Raw genomic sequence first — 22,832 nt, 5'->3', positions numbered from 1 at the left:
ATACTGTCATGGAGGAGAGACAATATGCCATTCTACTGATAATGTATCAGTAGAATACTGAAGCTCTAGGTAATATCATTTTTTTTTATAATTTTTTTTAATTATGTAAAGAGCATATAGCCTGTATAATTTTTTTAATTATGTAAAGAGCATATAGCTTATATAATTAAACCAGTATTTCTTGTTTCAGACAGATAAACATAAATAAATATTTAGGAAATTCAGATTGATTCTTTAAAAGACAGAAAAAAAAAAAAAAATTAAGATCCTCAATGAAAGACAAATCTAAAAACAATGATTAATCAAATGGTACCTGAGCAGCAAACGATGCTGGTGAATGACCACCAGTGTCATTGTCTTCCTCCTCCTCCTCTTCACTCTCTCCAGTTTCTGAATGTTGACACATAACAGGAAACAACATATCCAAAATTGGAGATACCAATTTGTGTTTTAATATAGCCTAATAAATAAAAACAATAACCACATTATACAAGATAGTAATTAAAAGGAAAAAATGATTTAAAAAAAAACTGACAATAAGAACTTTTCAATATTTTTGTGCTCTAAAATTGAAGCAAATATTTATAAAAGAGAAAATATGGTTTAATATACAGTCATTCCTCGTATAACATGGTAGTTGTATTCCTAGAAACCCTCATGCAATGCAAAATTGTACAATATAAATAACAGGCCCATGGGGAAAAATAGGGTTAGGTGCCAACCACTCAAGATTGAACCACACATTGGTAACCAAAACATTACCAAACAATAAATAATCTTAATAAAATAAGATTATTTATTGTTATTATTACACAAACACTTACTACCTGTTATAAACAGGTAGTAAGTGTTTGTGTAATAATAAGTATTTTATTACGATTATTATATAATAAAATATTGCTAATGCTTTTGCTTCTATCATAAGCAAACTTGTTCTTTGTTTAATCTTCTATCCAAACAGATAAGACATTCCATCTCTTCAAATTCTTCGTGTCTTGATGAAATTAATGGATTTTGTTACACTGAGTTTTTCCTGCTATGAAAGTTGCTTTTATTTTCTCTGAATTCTTTCTAATTGTTCTCAGCGTTGCCTCATTTAGGCCTGTAGCATGCACAATATTGCATGTTCTTTCATTTCAATCAAAGCGTTTCACAATTTCGTAATTTTCTTCTATCAATATTGTTTTCTTTTTCTCTCTGAATCTGTAGAATATTCACCAGGACGCTTCCTTTTTACACTTTTTTCAAGTATTTCACTCATTTTTAGGCAATAAAGCACAATTACAGTATGAAAAGAACAAATGAGGAGACATGCTTGATATACATAAAGCAGCGCACATGCAGCAATTGAATAAATAATGCAGTAAAGGCACTATGCAGTAAACACACTATTATCACCTCACACTAGCTCACATTTTACTAAAACACATTTCTGGAGGTCACTACCATAAAACAAAAACAATTTGCAATTTCTGGTTTATTGAGCATTCCTGCTAGTCGAATCTGTTATAAACAGGTAGTAAACTGAATCTAACTGCATTTGCGATAATTGTTATTGTTATTTGGTTTTTTTTTAGGAGCATTAGCAACTAAGGCCATATTGCTCCGGGGATATGCGGTGGTCATTCCCTTGATCTTTCCGTATTTAGGGGTCACGGGCTCAAACCCCAGTCTAATCAAGAAGCATGTGCTACGCACTGCTGCTCCTGCCCACCTGGCTATGGGGGCACCATTTGCGATAATAACAATAGCTGGAATTCTGTGGGTTTTTGCGTTATTATAGTGAAATGTGTTTTCCCTTCACTGAAATCTTCAATCATATAAAAAACATAAATAAATTTCAGAATCTTCTCTTCATTCCTATTGTGTTGCATTCAGTTGCGGCAATTCCCTTATTCAACTGTCATTTCTTGTAAACGCAAAGGCGAATCATGCATAAGTGAATTTGGTTCGTGGTATATATATGACATCATTCACCGATTTATAAATCGTGTATGATCAAATTCGTGTAGTGTAAACGTGTTATACGAGGACTGACTGTATATACAAGAAATAATAAACCAGTACTGCAATAAAATTGATCAGGAGCCAAAGGCTTTACCCAATCATGTTTTGATTGATAAAACAATGACATTAATGGTTTTTTTACATCCAGGTAGTTTCATCCATCTGACCAATGACAGGATGGGGTAACAGTCTAAACAAATATGTTAATGCGGTGTATTAAAACTATAGTCAGTGATGAGCTTTAGTGGGCTCGCGAGAGCCTACTGTTATTTTTTTTTTAAATATTTGCGAGACGATCATTTATTTTACAAATGAAATCCTGAATGCAATTTTTGAGTATCCAGAGCTGAAACTACCGTGGGGCAAACGGGTCCCCCATCCCCAGCATTTTAATGGTGCAATTGATCAGTTATGTATTTTAAAATTGTTTCTTTTGATTTAGCTACAGTTGGACCTCTGTTTAACCAACTTCTTTATAGGGAATTTTTTTGAATTCCCCTTGGTAATTACATTTAAAATAGTTTCCTTTGAATGAAGAAAATATCTATGTAACGAACGGATTACGAGAAACAACTTTATATGCATTGTTCTCGCCTCTGGCCTTTAAGGCAACTTAGGTAATTAGAAAGCGTGAATTACGGGTGAAAGGGATTACCATTTCACAATGTTAGTGGTGTCCATAAAACCTATGCAGTCACATACCGAGAAGTCGTGTTAGTCAATATGCTTTCCATAGCCAGTCAGAGGATTAAGAGATTCCCAACACGGATAATAGCCTTTGGTCAACCTGTGTTGTGGTTCCCCTTTACTCCGACAAACAGGCATATGTTTTTCGGAGAAGTGAGTGATCCACGCTTTCCAGTAAATTTCTCCTGTCTATGTTTACTTGGTCACAGTAGCTGAATATCCGTGTGATTGAGACATTTTGCACAGTATTCAATATAGAGGGGAGGATTAAGGCAACTAAGATATTATATAAACTTTACAAAGATTTTGGCAATGTTTTTACTAAGACGTTGGGAGATTTTGAAATTTCGTCGAGGCTTCACTATGCAGAAAGTGTTCTAAAATATAATGGCATACAGGTAATAATTTAAAAAAAAAAAAAAAACTGTATGCCACCAATCTCCAAAGAACCAGTGTGAATTAAGGATTATTGCTAAAGAACTTGATGTGGAAACTATAAAGATCGGTTGTGTGTTTGGGCTATGATGAGCAGCTTGTAGCTTGCTGACAGCAATTGAAGGTCAAGGGAATTATCCCGCTTTGTGCAAACATTTTGAATCAGAAGTTAAATATTCCAGATTATTAAATTGACTTTTAAATCTAGAATTTCTTAACCATTTAGCACTACTGATCGACATCCTGCAGGAGCCCTACAGATTCACTATGGTAAAAGCAGAAAAAATTAATTATTCGAACTATGCGAATTATGCTAATTTGAAAAATTCTGAAGGAAATTATGAAGCTAAAATTGAGAGCATGTTGAAGTGGAAAGAATTTTAAGGAATCAAAATTGAAAGTAAGAACACATTTAAAAAATTACCTTGTGATAAGTTATTAAATGCATTGGTTTAATCCTTAAAGGATAAATTATTAATGCAACAGAATGATTTTAAATTAAATAGTGATACTGTTGAAATAAATTTTAAACATATCCTACTGGAAAACGTGGAACATTTCATCTCAGTGGCAAGATGGTGAAAACTGAATAAGAAATGTTTTCTGATAAAATATGAAATAAAAATAAATGATTTTGTCAAAGACAGTTTATCGTTAAAAGCGAGTGAAATTTCCTTTTTGATTAAGAAAGCCAGAAACATCTTTGAAACCATTGCAATTAGCAGTGTTGAAGCTGAGCAAGCTTTCAAGCATAATGAATAATATGGTGAATGAATAAATGAATGAATAATGTTGACAATTAAACATGTTGCAGATTACGATGATCATACATCTAAATGAAAAACCATTGATTCAATTTGATCCAGATCGTTATGTCAAATCATTCCTCTGAATCATCGCTCAGCTATTGAGCAAAGTAGAAGATCGACAATAAATATTAATAAAGAAGTAAATTGTATATGGCAATTTTTAGAATATATTTTTCTTGAATATTTGTGTACCTTTACTAGAATATTTTGTTTTCTATGTAATACTTTTTATATTGTGGAATGTTTAGTGATAGTTTTGTTATTTGTGATATGGGAAATATGTCATATTTTTTATTTGCAATATTAAAATTTTATCATGAAAAAAAATGTATTCATTATATTTCCCTAGTTGTAAAAAAAAAAAAAGAATAAAAAAGTTGCACATCTGCCGAGTACATGTGGTAGATGGTTTTATGTGACACATCCTTCATGTTTCTTTTAGATATTTTGATTTGTATATATTGATTACAAAATAAAAGAGCTTTTGTATTGTAAATATTTTATTGATCATTCACAAATTTCCATAATTTCTGGAAGACAAGATAGAATGGATTTATGATAACTAAAGTAAGAGATGTATACTTGCTACTGCAACGTATCTAAATGTCTCTGAAAACAGCGTCAATTGAGGTACCCGATCTTAGTTGAAACGCATATGCAGCTGTTCGGGGCACTTATCATTCCATTGTTAGGTGCCCCGAACAGCTGCGTATGCGAAAATGCAAGATGAAAGAAGAAACTGTTGACAAATCTTTGTATTTTTGCAGTCATATGATAAATACTTGCAATCATACTTACTGCAGCAGTAATTGCAGGAAGTATGATTGTGATGTCATACTATTCAAAAACTCTAAGAAGTTAGAACTCAAGATATCGTACTGGTCACAAAAAATGCATCACACGCTCTAATCATACTACTAGTGAGTGTTCTGCACAGACTAGTGGTGTGAGCTTGGGAAGTGCATCTGACAGATGCCATGGATGACATCACTCCCATGACCGATCAAGATTTACTTGGTAGGTACCCCCCCCTCCACTCAAGGATGTTTCACATCAAAAAGCTGGCAAAAGTGCGAGCCCATTTTTAAAATATTCACAGCTCACCACTGACTATAGTGCAAGTAAAAAAAAATTTCCAAGAAAAGTTTTCAATGCAATTGGCAGATTATAAATTACAAAATATTTTTAATGGATTATAGATTTTTTTCAAATATAATTTAGAGTTCAGTACCAGACTACTGTAACCAATTATAATAATTTTGAATAATGAGTCTGAATTTTGAATTTATTTTTTCAACATTCCATTACGTCCTGGAATGGCAAACAAAGCTAAATAACTTTTCAGTTTCTGAGGTCTGTTTGTGAAATAAACTTCTTTGTTTATTTCACAAAACCAGTTCAAAAAACCAGTGACCACCAAACATATGACAATTTCTTGAAGCCATCATCATTCCTCTCTTCTAATTCTCTAAAATGAAAATTTTAAGCAATGAAAACTGACTAATAAGTTTTTGCCAATTTGAAATTCTATATCAATAATATTTTTTCACATACTTGGTGCTTCCTCACAAACTGTGGACTTTTAAAAGCATCCATTTCACAAATTTGAATTTATTGAAGTTTGGCCCCTTTTTCTAGATATCCATAGTCATTTTATATATATGGAATACTTCATCTTTAAATCACATAATTTCTTCACACTGAATTTGTGATCAATTTTCCAAGAACTTAAAAAAAAAAAAAAAGGAACAAATTTTTCTTCAATACATAATTTAAGCATTTCCATCATTTGATGCACCTAACTCATGACCTCTACTATGCAATTTTTGGACCATTCAATTTTTAGTAATTTCTTTTTGAATATTCTAAGCACATTTTTTACAATAAATTTCTGTGGCTTTTCTTCCACAAGAAAGTGTCTTCTATACTTCAAAAATTATGAATACCCAATCAACCAATTGGTATAAACTTTACCAATAAATTTTTGAATGTCTTAACTTGTTATATGTTATATATTCAAAAGAAGAAAATTTCAAAATTAAAAGTTTGAAAAACTAGTAATGAAAACAACATTGTATCCATAGCAAAATCAATGTAGATTGCAAAGTAGATTGTCTGTCCACTATCCATGTGGAATGCTGTCTTTTAGCCTACAGGAGAATGCTCTGCCGGATGGCACAGATGGTGCACTCAAAATCTGCACTACTAAGACAGCTTATAAATATAAAGAAGGGACATAAATGCCCAGCTCTCATCCTTATTTTCTTAGAATCGGCTCTCAGTGAAACTGCATGATAAGCAGTTTTTCCAGTACTAGAAATGTGTCTTTTATAAAGTCATGTTTTATAGATCTAGTTTGAGGATGAAATTAAATTCTGCAAATGGAAATGATGAGAAGGCTAGGTTGACCATTATCTTTAAAATGTCAAAAAAAAAAAAAAAAAAAAAAAACAGGACACTTATGCATCCTGGGGGAGGAGAGAGAGAAATAAATAAAGTTTCAGGATATCAAGAACAAGTCCTGGGGAAACTGGGACATCCTGGCTATCCTCTCTTATATGTTAAGTGCACTATATAAATAATAAACTTCATCTCCCTTTCAATTTACTTAGTCTGGTTTTCAAATATTCACTTTTACACATCTTACTAGACTTTTCAAATGTGTTCTGTAGATCAAACAGTCTGCTATAACAACTGAGTCATTCCAATCAGCAGCTCTATTTTCTCCTTGAAGTCTTTAGTGTTAAATGTGTTGAACATTACCATTGTCCATGCTTGTTTTTAATTATCAAGCTCTATAAAACAGAGCATACATAACAATGAGCAAAATATAGCCCACTGGTATTCTCTCTCTCTCTCTCTCTCTCTCTCTCTCTCTCTCTCTCTCTCTCTCTCTCTCTCTCTCTCTCTTTCTTTCTTTCTGAAACCCTTTCTCCCTGGCAAATCCAATTCTTCCCCACATCCTTACCAGTGCCTACTCTGGATTCAATTCCCCATGATTACTAGCAACACTCCAAATCAAGAAAACATAAACATGCACACAATACAAGCTATTATTGAACTGAACCAGTCTCAGAAGATCAACTACTCACCACATTAACCTTCAGCAGATGACCACTGGACAAGTCATTTACTGTACACACTGACATTTTACTATTTATTTGAAAATATGAAGTTAAATTATCGTCACTCTAACCATCTTTAACTATCAAGTTTTGTCACTGCTAACAACAGCAGCCTGTTTTCATGGCAAAAGTTTTCCTTAGTGGGATTATATTATTTTTTTTGGTGTTTGTTACCAGTGACAATAACCCTCATAGTAAAACAGTATATGGTACCGTATAAATTTGTAAAATTATTTTTAAGCAGTCAAATGTTTCTTAGTCATATATCACAGTTTCTTTACCTTGCACAAACCCAAACTGAGGGCTGTAAATCCTCATCACCTACTTCAGCTTCATCCATTGTTATTCCTGCAGTCTTTAATAAGAGTTGTTAGTTTGTTTCCTCTACAACTTTAATACTCTAAAAACTTTTAAATTTTAAATTTATACATAATTTATTCTTTAGGCTCATAACACAAGAGCCAAATAAAAACTGGCTCTCATTATGTTAACCTCTGGCCTTCGTGCCACACACCTCTTCCACTACAAAATTAATATTATCAATCTCAGATGTGAAATTCTGTGGTATTACTACAATAAGACAAAAAGGATCACCCAATATTTAAAGCCAATATGATCGTGATGTGTATTTGATGGTTGGATTATGAGAGGATACAAAAAAGCTGAAGTTGTTTATCTTCTAGGATCCACATGGCAACTTTTCATCTTGTTTGCAAATTCTTAGAGCCATGGATATGTCATAATTAGAAAGTAATTAAGTGTAAAAATGTATATTTATACAGAGAATTGTTTTTTTTAATTAAAACTAAAAAAAAAGTTCTTAATTGCTTTCCAATACCTTTTTCTTTAATCTTGTTAACCAACCAATAATGGACATGGCTTTTACTCTTAGGCTATCCCCAAGCTGTTGATTTGAAGCAATCTGAATAGAAAGAGAACAAAGGAAAGGAAAAAAAATTACTTTGAAATTGTAAACTATAGCTATAATAAATGACAATATCATTTTAAATCACTTTAAGTGTAGTAAAGTAGAACTTCTCATCTGTTGATAGAACTTTTAAGCAAAAGAAGCAAGGCCAAAAGACAATTTTCTGAGATATTATACTCCCTTCATAAATTTTATACTGTGAATTTTTCTGTTCTATTTTCTCTAAAATAGATATGAAAGTTAATATGTTCTAAAATCATTTTGTGCAATTAATTTATGTTTTTCTAGTTTCTTATATTAAACATGGCTGCACTATGTATTTGATAAATATAAGCTATCAGCTAACACACACTGTTACCAATTTAAGTGACATAATTACTGCTTGTCAAAAACAATGTTTCAATCACTTCACACCCAACATGCTGTATGATAATGCATTAAACAAATCAAAGCAATGACGGAGAAAATAAAAGGAGAAAAGAATGGATCTTTTAAAGTGAATAAAGGAAGTGAGAAAACAGAATTATAAAGAAAGGGGAGTACCCTAAAATTATGTTCTAAGTGGAATTTAAAAGACATTACAAAAGTTAAATATGTAAGTGAATATTACCATAATAATCACTATTATAAGATTATTAGAAGCCAAAACAGCTGAAATTGTTTATCTTCTAGAATACATGTGACAATTTTTCATCTTGTGTTTGCAAGTTATTAGAGCCAGTGGAAATTTAGTAAACTGTTTATGTTGCACTGGCATATTCTTTTGTTGTACATGCTTAATGTAAAACATTATATTTTAATTACTAGAAAACAAGAGTTTAGTTGTAAATAAAAGATCTAGCATAGCAAGAAAATATTCTTGATTGACAGAAACTACATATCAAATGAACACTGAAGTTGAAAGAAATAATTATCTTTTGCTTGAATCAGTATCTTTTTAACATGCACATAACTTGCTTTATTTAAATATACTTTACTTTTGCTATATAAAGAAAAAGTCTTATTTATTAAGAGACAATACAGAAAATTTAAACCAAGTGATATGCTGAGGATATCAGAGCCTGTGTTAATTTAAGTGAGGACACAAAAGACCCAGCTTATACAAAAAAGATTTTATAGGGAAAAATATTTACAAAAAAATACCTTTTCACGGGATTACTTCTTAGGTTAAAAGGGGTGCAGTTTTTCCAGATTTAGTTTATTTCATAGACTGCACACACAATTCTATACATCATATTGCAATAGCATGAGTACTAAGGTTACTCTTTTAGTTGTATAGCAGCTTTTTTTTTTTTTTCCCCCCCCAAAATTATAAAAGTGAAATCATTTAAGCTCATTTTTTTCTGCATTAGAAAATGCATAAATACAGGTAATAAAATGCTCAAATAGTTTTATTCCATAATATTAGTATTTAGGATCAAGAATACACAGTTGAATATACAAAACTTCCCACTTAAAAGTTCAATAAAAGCCTTACTTTAAAGTTGTATCTGTATCCATGATATAGAAGAGGAGCATTTGTTCAGAATTACTAAGATTAAACTTTCGACATCCATTGGCATCTCATACCCTGTGAGTCAAGTTCACCATTAGGTTATCAAATGCATCACTAACGGGTGCTTATTCATCTACTAATGAGATGGGAACAGTGGCACATCCATCTGGACTAATAATTGCACTAAACTGCACAACATTACTCTATAAAAAGAGTTGTTTATTAGATATACAGCAGTAAGACAACTTGTAGAATACTCCAGCACAGTCGGGAAAGGTGAACTGCCTCTAGTAAGATACAGTTTAAAGAAGTATTTAGCAATGTTACCATCATCATCATCATCAGCCATTTTCAATCCACTGCAGGATGAAGGCCTCTCCAGCAACTTTCCAGTTCCTTCTGTTTTGAGCACTGGCCATCCATTTACTACTCAAAAACTCATGAATTTCATCTATCCATCTCCGCCTTTGTCTTCCAGGTTTTCTTCTAGCTCCTCTTGGGTACCATAGTATGCAGAATTTTACAATTGCAAAACTTTGGCCAAGCCTTACTGTAAAACTTATAGGCACACCAAGACTAACCATGGTACTGCTTCTCCCAGTTAGGATGCCAATTTCCAAGGTTGTAGTGGATAGTAATAAACCAGTGTCAGTTTGGATGTTGAAGCTATAGAATTCAATGATTACATTTGGCTTCTATAGCTGTAGCATTTCCTTAGCATATGCCATACACATGGTCATCATCGTCAGCCATTTTCAATCCACTGCAGGATGAAGGCCTCTCCAGCAACTTTCCAGTTCCTTCTGTTTTGTGCAATGACCATCCATTTACTACCCATAAACTCATGAATTTCATTTGTCCATCACAGTCTTCCAGGTTTTCGTCTAGCTCCTCTTGGGTACCATTCTGTTATTTTCTTAGTCCATCTGTCATCATGTCTTCGAGCTATGTGTCCTGCCCAAGACCATTTTAGTTCTTTAGTTTTGATAAGAATGTCCTTTACTTGTTTATCTTCTTATCTAACAGTCTGATTCCCAATATAATTCATTCCATTCTTTGCTGTGTAGTTCTCAACTTCTCTTCCATTCTTTTGGTGAGTGCCCAAGTTTCACTTCCATAAGTCATGGTTGGGAGTATACATTGATTTATTACTTTAAGTTTCAGACAAATTGGGATATTGCTCCTCACTATGTGATTATATTTCCTGAATACTATCCATCCAAAATTTATTCTTCTCAACTTCCAGCCATTTATCATTATTACAGCTAATGACTTGTCCCAGATAAGTATATGACTCCAAATTTTCAATTACTGCTCCTTCAGTCATTATATCTCTTTCTGTGGCATACTTGTTCAGCATTACTTTTGTTTTAGCCATATTCATCTTTAGTCCAAAATCCTTAATAACTGCGTAACTGATTAAGATTTTCCTCTAATTCTTTGGGATTGTGGCTTATGACCACAATGTCATCTGCAAATCGTAAATGGTTTAGATACTCTCCATTCACATTGACTCCTTTCTGCAACCAGTCAAATCTTCTGAAAGCTTCCTCAAGGGAAGCAGTAAACAGCTTCGGAGACATTGCGCCTCCTTGTCGAACTCCTTTCTCAATTTTAAGTTTGCTACCGTCTTTGTCTAATGTAATAAAGCATTCTCATATATTTTCTTCAAAATCATAATATATGGGGTATCTATGCCTTGTCTTTCCAGTGCCTGAAACATTGCCTTATGCTGTATGGAGTCAAATGCCTTTTCATAATCCATAAATGCCAGGCATAATGGTGTTTTATATTCACTTGCTTTCTCCATTAGCTGTAATATTACGTGAAGGTGATCCATAATTGAGAATCCTGTCCTAAAGCCAGCTTGCGCTTTCAGTTGATTCTCATCAAGTATTCTTTCTAATCTGAATTATGCCTTCTCTGCTATTTATAAGACCCTTGTTAGTAATGACCCTTGTGAATAACTTGTAGATGTGAGATAACAAGCTAATTAGTCTATAATTTCCAATTTCTGATTTATCTCCTTCCTTATGCAGCAAAACTATGATTGCATTATTCCACTCCTTAGGCATCACACAACTTTTCTAATGCATTTTGTGAATAGTCTTGCCGGTTTTTGTGTCATGTCTCTTCCTCCCAATTTTAACAATCTACAGTAACTTCATCTTCCCCTGGGACTTTGATTCTTTTGATTTCTTCAAAACATGTTCTACCTCATCAGGAAGGATATCGGGTATGTCGTATGTGTTACTAATTTGTGATCAATCTTCCCCACTGCTGGCATCATTCCCTCACTCCTTGTATAATCCTCTATATCAGTCTTCTGCTATTTGAATTATGCCTTCTCTGCTATTTATAATTACGCCATTACTATTCTTCAGTTTCAGAATCATTTCTCTTTCTGTATTACTGCTCATGGGCAATTTAAGCTGCTGATTTAAGTCCTTTGTTTTCCCTTAATGCTTGTTCTACTTTTCTTGTATTAAATCTTCTCGTGTCCTCTCTAAGTCTCTTTCTAATGGCTTTGCATAACTCAGTATACTCAATTTTGTCCTTGTCAGTGTTTATCTTGCTCTGTCCATCTCCATTGTTAAACAAGCATATACACATTGTACCTATCACCATACCCGGCTGATATGAACATTTCGTGCTCCACTATTAACTTCTGAAAAGGTTCAATGTCTCAAATACTTGATTTTATTACATTTTCTGTATTATAGTCTATAGACTTATAAAGGTGACATTAGTATGTACATTTTAATCCACTGATTCTTTCAGTCAAGCCAAAAGGAGCACTTGTTCTTTGGCCTGATGGTAAATACATAGTTTAAATAAAACTGGCATGCCTGCAAATGAATTTAGTGCAATTAGTTTATGCTTTTCTAGTTTCTTATATTAAACATGGCTGCACTATGTATTTGATAAATATAAATAAGCTATCAGCTAGCACACACTGTTACCAATTTAAGTGACATAATTACTGCTTGTTTAAAACAATGTTTTAATCACTTCACACCTGACATGCTGTATGATAATGCATTAAACAAATGACAAATCATTAGGAACATTTTTAACTAATATTTTTGCTGTTTTCGAAAAAAACAACAAAAACTGGCATTACCTTTTCAAAAAATGACAGTAGTTTATGCAAATTAACCTGTATAAATAAATTGCCCAGAATAATTTCTTGATGTAGATCTCACAGATCACACACACACACACACACACACACACACACTACAATATTTAAATAAATACTGTTACCCACATACCTCTAGACACATTTCAATTAATGGCCTGAGGTGAGGTACTACCACAGCTACCTCGCACTCTACCAGCTCATCAAAAATCTCCATTGCTTCACAAGCTTGATCCTGAAATAATCAAATAAAAGAAAATAATTAAGATATTCTTACAAAGTAACTTTTTTTTTTTTAATAATCTGAAAAAACCCTATATTCTCTTGTCTTGTGTGATACTTTATTGCCAAAAGTTTATTTATTACCTCTACACTAAGTTCAGTTGCATAAATTAGTGGCAAGGGAATTCTGCCCATGAGGAAGCAGTATATTATTTATAGATGTGATACTATCACTTACAGATACGATACTTTAAGAAATTACACTTAAATCAGTTTCACTGAATAAGTCAAAGTCAGTTAACCATTCCTTTACAATTTTAGAGCTTTAATACATCAAATTGCTGGAAAATACATAACAGTAAAAGTCAAGTAGAGCAGATTCAGATACTCACACATAAACAAATATTTAAAATCAGTAGCTTCTATTTTAAAAACCACAAAAATAGCAAAGAGCTCTGAAGAGGTCCCCAAAACCTATTAACTTTAATGACAGTTAGATAATATCATTCTTTGGGCTACACCTGGTCTGCAAATCTGAATTTGCAATGAAAATTAAGTTTTTTTGCATGGAATTATTTTTTTTTATATATATATATAAATCAAATTATGCCTTTTCACCATGCTGCAATATTTTTAAATAAATACAGCCCTATTTTCATAGTCCCATTTGACATTCCCAGATAAACAAGCAAATCAGATCAATATATATTGATCTGATCTGTCAATCTAAAGACCAATAGATTGACAGTAGCCACTGGCAGAGGTGAAAGAGATTCTTGCACTGCTTCTATTAGAATGAGCAGAAGCCTGAAAAACAAGATGCATGGTATTTCAGAGACTGCTGGGAGCCATTGCGGTACAAATAAACACATGGGTTGTGTTAGGGTAGATAAGAATACAAATAGGTGCATGTATATTTGCGTGTACACCAATGCTAGGAGTTTAGTTGATGAATTTGAGGTATTGCTCAAAACATCAAAGGCAGATATTGTTGGGATATCAGAGACGTGGTGTCACACAGATATAAGGAATGCAGAACTGGAATTTGGGGAGTACAAACGTCTACAGAAAGGATAGGAAGGGAGGAGGGATTATGCTATTAGTTAAGAAATACATAAAATCCAAGGAAGTGAAGCCAGTCGACATCGCTGGACAGTGCAGTGTGGAGTCAGTTTGGTGTGACATAAACATTGGGAGATCAAAATTGAGAGTAGGAGTGTGCTATAGGCCTAATGACTCTGATGAGTATAATAAGGAACTGTACAGGGAAATAGAGTGGGCCAGTAAATCAGAGAGTCTTATAATGGGAGATTTTAATTTCCCAGATATTGACTGGAATTTGGGGCTGGTTACTCACACACTAGCAGGGCTTTTGTGGATTTATTGGATGATTGTTTTCTACATCAGCATGTTCGGGAGGCAACTAGAGGGAGTAATACTCTTGATTTGATTATCAGCAGTGATTCTTTATGCATTAAGAATCTGCAGATAAATGAACCACTAGGTGGCAGTGATCACAGTGTGCTGAAGTGGGATTTACTCAAAGAGGTAACTACCATTAGGGGTAAAGGGAAGGGTTATTGCTTCCGTAAAGGCGACTACGATGGACTGAGACAGTATTTAAATTCTATACAGTGGGACCAACTGATGATGTTACCAACAGCAAATTCAAAATGGGAAGCATTCAAAGAACTTATCTTGGAAGCTACTAGGCTTTACATACCAACTAAGAAATATTGTTCAAGGTTTAGGCCAAAATGGATGTCAGATGAACTAATGAGGCATATGGCAGAGAAGAAAAATGCATGCGATACTTACAAATTAACACATGACACAGAAACCTATGATAGATACAAGTTGATATGCAACCAAGTTACAAAGGAGGTTAGGCAGGCGAAGGCAGATTACAAAAAATCCTTGGCAAGGGATGCAAAGAAAAACAGCAAAGAGTTCTTTACTTATGTAAACTCTAGAAGGAAGGGGATGAATCAGATTGGTCCACTTGATATTGATGGGTCAACTGTTGATGATCCTGCTCGGTTAGCTGACAGACTAAATGAATATTTTGCATCGACATTCACACATGAGGAGTTATTCAGCAAGGGGAATGCCAGAGGTGTATTCAACTTTAGCAGTAAGCTACAGAATCTTGAAATAACTGGGAGTAACTTGGAGGAGAAACTGTTGAAGATAAACACAAGAAAGGCACCCGGGGTGGATGGGATCTATCCAGTTATATTAAAGGAGGCAGCAAAGGAAGTAAGCAAACCCTTAGCCATAATTATGAGAGCTTCCTTGGACTCAGGGGAGGTACCCATAGACTGGAAATGTGCAAATGTGACCCCAATTCACAAAGGAGGATCAAAGGCTGACACAAGTAATTATAGACCTGTGAGCTTAACTTCTGTTCCAGGAAAATTAATGGAGGCACTGGTTAAAGAAGTACTGCAGGATCATTTTGACAAGACTTCAGTTATAGCTCAGACACAGCATGGTTTTGTTAAGGGGAAGTCTTGCCTGACCAATTTGATTGGATACTATGATGCAGTCACAAAAGAACTGGATGCAGGGAATAACTTTGATATTATATACTTGGATATTAGAAAGGCTTTTGATACTGTTGCACATGGAAGACTGCTACACAAATTGGAGCAGTGTGACATTGGAGGCAAATTGCTGCTATGGATAAAGGGGTGGCTGAGGGGGAGAAGACAGAGAGTGGTAATCAATGGACACTGCTCATCGTGGACTAATGTTATTAGTGGAGTCCCTCAGGGCTCAGTGTTGGGTTCATTATTGTTTTCTGTATTTATAAATGATATTAATGATGGTATATCAAGCTTAATGTCCAAGTTTGCAGACGATACAAAGGTTGGCAGGGTTGTCAAGGACACTACTGACACTATGCTGCTGCAACAGGATCTGGAAAGGTTGAGCAGATGGGCTGAGAGGTGGCAAATGAAGTTTAACATTGACAAATGTAAAGTACTACACATGGGAAACAGCAACCCCAGAGCAACGTATCAACTCTGTGGTACTACACTGACAGTGGTAGAGAATGAAAGGGACTTGGGGTGGTTGTGCAGGCAGATATGAAGTTCTCTGAGCAGTGCAGACGGGCTGCAAGAGTAGCTCATGGAGTATTGTCAATGATATACAGGAATTTTTCCAGCAGGGATAAGGAGGTGATTATTCCATTGTATAAGGCAATGGTCAGGCCACACCTAGAGTACTGTATACAGGTCTGGAGGCCTCATTTCAAGAAGGATGTAGAGCTGCTGGAACCAGTACAGAGAAGGGCAACAAGATTAGTGAATGGAACGAAGGGGTGCTCTTACGAAGAAAGGCTTAAGTTTTGCAAATTACAGTGTCTGGAGACTAGGCACCAGCGAGGTGATCTGATAGAGGTGTATAAAGCCTTGAATGGTTTAAACATGCTCAATGCTGATGGGATTCTTCCTCTAGCTCAGAAAAATCACCTGAGAGGGCATAAATTCAAATTGAGGAAAGACAGATGTAGGATAGACGTGCGGAAATTTGCCTTTAGCCAGCGGGTGGTTGGTTGGTGGAACAGACTTCCATCCCTTGTGGTGGAGGTTGATAGCCTAAATAAGTTTAAGGCTCAGCTGGACAGGTATTTTGAACGAACAGAGGGGTGAAGTGGAAGTGGGTTTTTTTTTTTTTTTTTTTTTTTTTTTGGCTGATGCTGCATAAGCTTGCTTTCTTGCATCAAATGCCTCTACTAATGCTAAAATGCTAATATGGAAACTGTATAAGCCATGAATCAACTGTTCACAACATAGCATGTTGTTCTCATTGGGTTTAGGAGCATCAGCAACTAAGACCATGTTGCCCTGTGTATATGATATGTGTATGTGTATATATTGTCTATAAATTACATGTGTTCTAAGGTCGATTTTTTGTTTGCTGAATGAAAAACCAGAGTTTCTGGGAGAAAAAACCATGCTAACCTCGCCTGAGACTGACTAACTCAGCCATATCATGAAAAAGATCCATAAAAATTCCTCCCGTCATCAACCAGATTCAAACTCAGGTCTTTTCCACCTGGTGGGAGGAGGATGGCAATTGTGCTACCCATGAGGGAACATAGCATGTAGAGCTGAGCTTATTGATTTTTAGAGAGTTGTTGGTGTTAGATATTAACAATGCTGGGTTGTCGATTTGTGCAATTACTCAGTCTACACCAACCATATTTGGCTGGAAGCAATGGTATCAGAAAGCAGAAGCATGACAGTACTACTACCATCCAGCAATGTGTAGGAAAAAAGCATTGAAGCACTACATGAGAGGATATTGAGAAAGGTAGAAGAACAATCTTGTTAACAACCCCTAAAAAACATCAACCAGGATGTTTAAAGTATCAACAGGGATTGAGGTCTGCCCAAACATAACTATATATGGAATTCCCAAGCCTCATTTTTTGTGGGAGAGGGGCTGTTCACAAGCCAAAAGTCACCAACTCAATCAGCAGTCTCATCGTCTGTGTCATAAAGAACCACACAATTGGTCTAAACAGCAGTGGAAATTGAGGGCAAGGAGAGAAATGTCAATATGAAACAAACAAGTGTCCAGATACTTTGAAAGGTGGCATATGTAGCCATTTACATAAACGATGTGATCATCCTGGTAAACTGCTGTAATGATACCAACGTTCACTAGAGGGGCATTCTCCATGACAGTACAGTGGGTTTGCTGCTTGTTGAGCATAAATGCAAGCAAGACACCTGGAGTTAAGGGTATATATCTAGTAATTTTGAGGGAGGCCATCAGGGAGTATATTGAACCACTAAAGTTAATTATGAGGGAATCTTGGGACTTGGGAGAGATTCCTTTGGATTGTAGGAGTACAAATGTATCAACAATACATAATGGTGGTTCTAAGAGCAAAGCTGGTAAGCACAGACCAGTTAGTCTGACTTCAGTGGTAGGGAAAATTTTAGAGGTAATGATTATCTAGGGACATTTAGATAGATATGGTATTCTGGATAACACACTACATGGTTTTGTTAAGGGAAAATCACGTTTAACTAACTTAGTAGCTCAGTTGTATAAGCTGGAACACATTGGAATTACTGGAAAAGTTCTAAGATGAATTGTTGGGTGGCTGCAGGACAAAAGGCAGAGGGTTCTGATTAATGGATATTCTTCAGATTGGTGTAAAGTCAGAAGTGGAGTCCCTCAAGGATTGGTTCTTGGACCACTGTTGTTTCTGATTTTCATAAATGACATCAACGATGGGATAGAAGGCTTGATATCAAAATTTTCAGATGACGTAAAGATTGGCAGAGTAGTTAATGACTGGTATCAAGCAGTGCTCCTTCAGGATGATGAACAGGCTGCAAGAATGGTCAGTAAAGTAGCAGCTATGTTTTAATGCAGAAAATTGCAAGGGCTTAACACTTATGGAATAGCAACCCAAAAATAAATTACAAAATAAATTGGTGGGGTTGAATTAAAAACAATAGAGGAAGAAGAAAGGTATTTGGGAGTTAAAATACAGACAGATATGAAGTTTTCAATGATTCATCAAACATTATCCTGTAGAGATTTGGAATCATAGTCCCACTGTATAAGGCAATAGTATGACCACAATTGGAATACCATGTTCAAGAGACCTTATCTGAAAAAAGACAGCTTCTTGAAAGAGTCCAAAGATGGGCAACTTGATGGTGAGATCAGCAAAAGGGTGACTCAAAGCAAATAATTTATATTTTCTTATCTTTTTTTTTTTTTGCCAGTGCAGCAAAAGCCTGTGGCTTCCTTGCACTATACAGCCATTGCCGTTACTTTCACTCACGGAAAGTTTGAACTTTCATTTCGTCGGTAACTGGAGCAATTCTTAAAGGTCACTTCAATCAAAGTTGAAGTTAACCAATCTTAGATAAAGGAGTAGAATTTTACCAGAGGTTTTTCTGGGTTTTTCAGCCTACATCACTTACAAACCAGTCTCTGAACACACGCTTGTACAGACATAACAAAAAAAAAAAATGATAAAATGCATGATGGTCTTTTTTGTGTGTTAATTGCAGGTAAACATTAGAGTGATGCAGATCATAAAGCCATCTCTCTAATGTTGACTTGCAACTACTATAACAGACATGAGGTACCCAGAATTTGTCTAGATTGCTTCTAGGCATTCCAAAATAGACTTCATATGTACTGCAAAATTTGATGCCACCAACAATGTTAGGCTCTACCTGCTTTGGACCTATATAATATCCACAAACATAGTAGAATGAGTGCAGAGACAACTTATATCTTCATTTGGAAGTCTAGCAAATTGCAAGAAAAAAAAAAATCCTTAATATATGAATACTATAGGCTCTTATATATCACAGTATTGGTATTAATATATATAAACATTACAAAAACATAAAACCTTCAACTGACAATAGAGAAAAACTGATAACACCATTAGATTCATCACAAAATACACAGAAGACACGGTTACATATAAATAAACTTTTTTGTTGCATAGTGTTATTTAGAGACTATTTGAAAGAATTATAGTTAAGCATCTAGTTACAAATTCCTCCAAATACGATGAAACATTTAGCAAGGCTTCTTTAATAATTCACCCCTGACTTCTGCAAAGTTTAATGCAGTTCCAAGGAGAGAGTATAATAAAAATTAAAGAACAAAAATAAAATGAAGTGAAGCATCACATGTTAAGTTGTTGCATGACTTATGTGAATTGTCAGACCAAACTATAAAAGTTTGTAAATACATAAAAAAAGCATGAAGAATAAAATTAAGAAATGGCATGAGCAAACCAACACTTCTTGAGGATACTTTTCCATCCTCAAATACCAGAGAGCAAGCAGAAGAATGGCAAGCAGAAGAAGCAAGCAGAAGAATATATATGGGCTCAACTATGCAATGAAGAGGGCCTAGCTCTGACCACATAATGCAAAGCAAACATTTCCTAGATTCCACACACCAAGTCCCAGCAACATAGAGAAAAAACGTCTTATCAACCATCTCCAGCAAACCTGGCAGTCCCGATGGGCAGAATCAACTAAAGGCGCCATAACCCGGAAATTTATCCCGGACGTTACCCAAGTCTACCCCCACCAGCCGGCCTGGTTCTCACCGGGGCTCTACACCACCTTCCTTCTAACGGGACAGGATTCCTTTAATGCCAAACTTTCGACCTTCAGAATAAAAGAATCACCACTATGTCACTGCGGTGAAAATCAGACATGGACACATCTGATGCATGAATGCCCCCTCTTTGATGATATAAGATGTCACTTTATAACAAAAATATGTTTCACCCCGAAGGATTGGGAACACCTTGTACTGTCGGAGGAGGAGTACTATAGAGCCCTCTCGAAATTTGCGCACGAACTGTTCAGCAGACTACGAGCATTACCACAACTTCCCTAAACTCGACACTGGAACTCTGACAACTGAAACGGACAACAATGTCTAGGACTTTACTGGATGAGACCTATATCCCCTTAGTGACACCATCCCACACCGACACCCTGATTATTGGAACAGCAGTGGATGAGATCCTATCCCAACACTGACCAACTAATGGACTGTACACTGTCATGGACCTGACGAAGCCACAGCTTTGCTACATACATGCCATGTTAGTGATCTGGGCCGGCTCCCTTGTTCGGCCCTTTCTTCTCCCTTACCCGGCGGGGGGGAGGTGATGGCTTTCCTGTCTCCTTGCCGACTCCACTCTTCCCTCTGGTGGGGTATGGGCATGCCCCACTGATTCTACCTGGTGTCGTCTCCCCTATTGACCCCATTCTTCTGTCTTTATCCCTCCAGTCTTCATTCTCCCTACCCAACTCTGTATGCAAGCGAATGCCCTGCTGTCACCTCCCCTTCTCGCCACCCCTTTTCCTTCTGGTGGGGCATGCCCCACTGTAAACTGGAGTTGTCTTCCCTATCGGCTCCATACTTCTATCTATCTTCCCCCCAGTCTTCAGTCTCCCTCCCCACTATTGAACGCCCCACACAATCTAAATTCCACAATTTCGCCCACCATTCTTTTGACCTTCTAGTGCTTCCTCCTCAACGCGATCACATTTTTTTTTCTTTTTCAAGGTCCTAGTCACTGAAATCTCAGGAAATTAGGTGGCAGGACCTACCAGAGTGAACTATATACACTAGTGAGTACATGGTTTGCCTCCACGGGGCAAAAGTGGGGCAACGTCGGGCCTCAGTAGAAGTCTGGCGGCTAAACGACCAGAAGAACAACGGTACACAACACTACACATGTACAACATCCACACACTTTTAAATCTTTGGCTTTTCCAGTCAACTGGTTCACCCACAATGTAAACTACACAGAGATGTGGGAAATCCCTGGTGCCATTTGACCCTAAACACACTTTACACTTTATATATATGTCAACGAGGAGGTACATGTTTAGAACATTGCTGTTTTCAGACTTGTACTTCTTAATAGCTAATGCTTCCATAATCTGCAATTTATTTGGGATCTGAATCCATTTGGAAGCATAATTATAACTGAATAATTATCAACATCCAGTTTGTGAACAAAACCAATTTCCATGTCATACCCAATTCTACCTTTGTGATGTTATTTTAAAAACTATAGGACTTCAGCCAAATAAAGTTCTTCCATCTCCTTTACACACTGTCACTCCAATGAATCTAATACATAGGCTTACTTTTATAACTGTAATTTTCACAGTACAGTAACATCACAGTCAGAATTTGCACTACATGTGAAATTTTATCAATTTTGTTCACAAACTGGACATTGATAATACTTCAATTATAATTAAGCTACCAAATGAATGTAAGTTAAATATTGTGAAAGCATTAGCTACCAAGTACAGGTCTAAATGTACCAACGTTCTAAATGGGTGCTTCTGCTGATACCTCTAACATGTAGAATCTGACAACTATTCGCTTTGCATTATTCAATCAGAGCTAAACCTTCAATCATATGTGACTGTTCCCATATTTATTCTTAGTCATTATTTCTTTTGTGCATTTCTGCAATTAAAAATTGGGAAATATCCAATAAAAGTGTTAGCCCATTTATGCCATTTGTTCAAATTCTATTGCCCAAGGTTTATATTTTTCAGTCTTCATGTTTTATGATTTCATCCGATGACCTACAAAGTCACACGACTTATTAGTGGTATTTTACTTCATTTGATTTTAATTTTTAAATTTATTTTATCCATTTGAAATGCATTAAACTCAGCAGAAGTTAGAGGTAAGTTTAAAAAGAAGCTTTGCTAAATCTTTAAACAAATCTTAAAGACTATTTTAAACCATAACATGCCACCATGTAGTATCAAACAAGCAAGTTACAACACATAATCCTTTGTTTTTCTAATTATTTCACCTTAAACTTACTTCATCACATGCTGCTATATTTTTTATAACTGCCATCACAGATGGAATAAGTTGCTGGAACTGGTTCTGTAAAAAACAATGTTAGAAATAGTGTTTTTAATTATAACAGTAAAAACTATATAATTAAGCTATAAATTTGGCTTATCTTTAAACCAACATTTTTCTGCCCATGAATTTTCTTTTAACAAAGTTTGACAAAAATCCCCAATCCATTTCCCAGATAATCTGTGTAACATCAAAATATATACAAAACTGCAATATCAGGTCATAAACTATGTTACATAGCTGCATTAAGTTCTAGGAATTTAAGGCAGCTATGTTCCTTAAGTTCTGATATGTTATATGACTAACCAACCCACTCTCCAATAAAGGGAGCTTCTGCCTTAACTAGACTCTCCTACCACCTCTATGCTACAGAACTGTTGAGTTTCTTATAAAAGAATATTTTTCAATTATCTTGAACCTTTGCAGTTCATATTTTTCTTGAACTCAATATTTGCTTGCACCCTACCCTTTGTCAAATATTTATTATTCATTTTGATTATTTGGATAAAATAAAGAAATAATTTTTATTCATTTTATCCAAATAATCTTTCACTATATG

General features: G+C 35.2%; 1 protein-coding gene across 2 annotated transcripts in view; it reads right to left on the bottom strand.

The window, feature by feature from the left end:
• LOC150082577 (importin-4-like) overlaps positions 1-22,832 on the bottom strand; it is a 186,556-nt gene that overhangs the window by 99,120 nt on the left and 64,604 nt on the right. For both annotated transcript variants that reach the window (XR_016547194.1, XM_090377536.1), the window contains exons 8-11: positions 22,229-22,294; positions 12,762-12,863; positions 7,902-7,985; positions 314-460 (exon numbers count right to left, since the gene is read on the bottom strand). Coding sequence is in view for 1 of the 2 variants with exons in the window: in XM_090377536.1 (XP_090233662.1) it covers positions 314-460; positions 7,902-7,985; positions 12,762-12,863; positions 22,229-22,294 (399 nt within the window). In the remaining variant the exon portion in view is untranslated. The remainder of the gene's footprint in view (positions 1-313; positions 461-7,901; positions 7,986-12,761; positions 12,864-22,228; positions 22,295-22,832) is intronic.

This window comes from Mastigoproctus giganteus, chromosome 7, assembly GCF_048544385.1.
Source record: "Mastigoproctus giganteus isolate SK-2022 chromosome 7, ASM4854438v1, whole genome shotgun sequence".
Taxonomy (NCBI): Eukaryota; Metazoa; Arthropoda; class Arachnida; order Uropygi; family Thelyphonidae; genus Mastigoproctus; species Mastigoproctus giganteus.
This window is presented reverse-complemented; position numbering and strand designations above follow the sequence as displayed.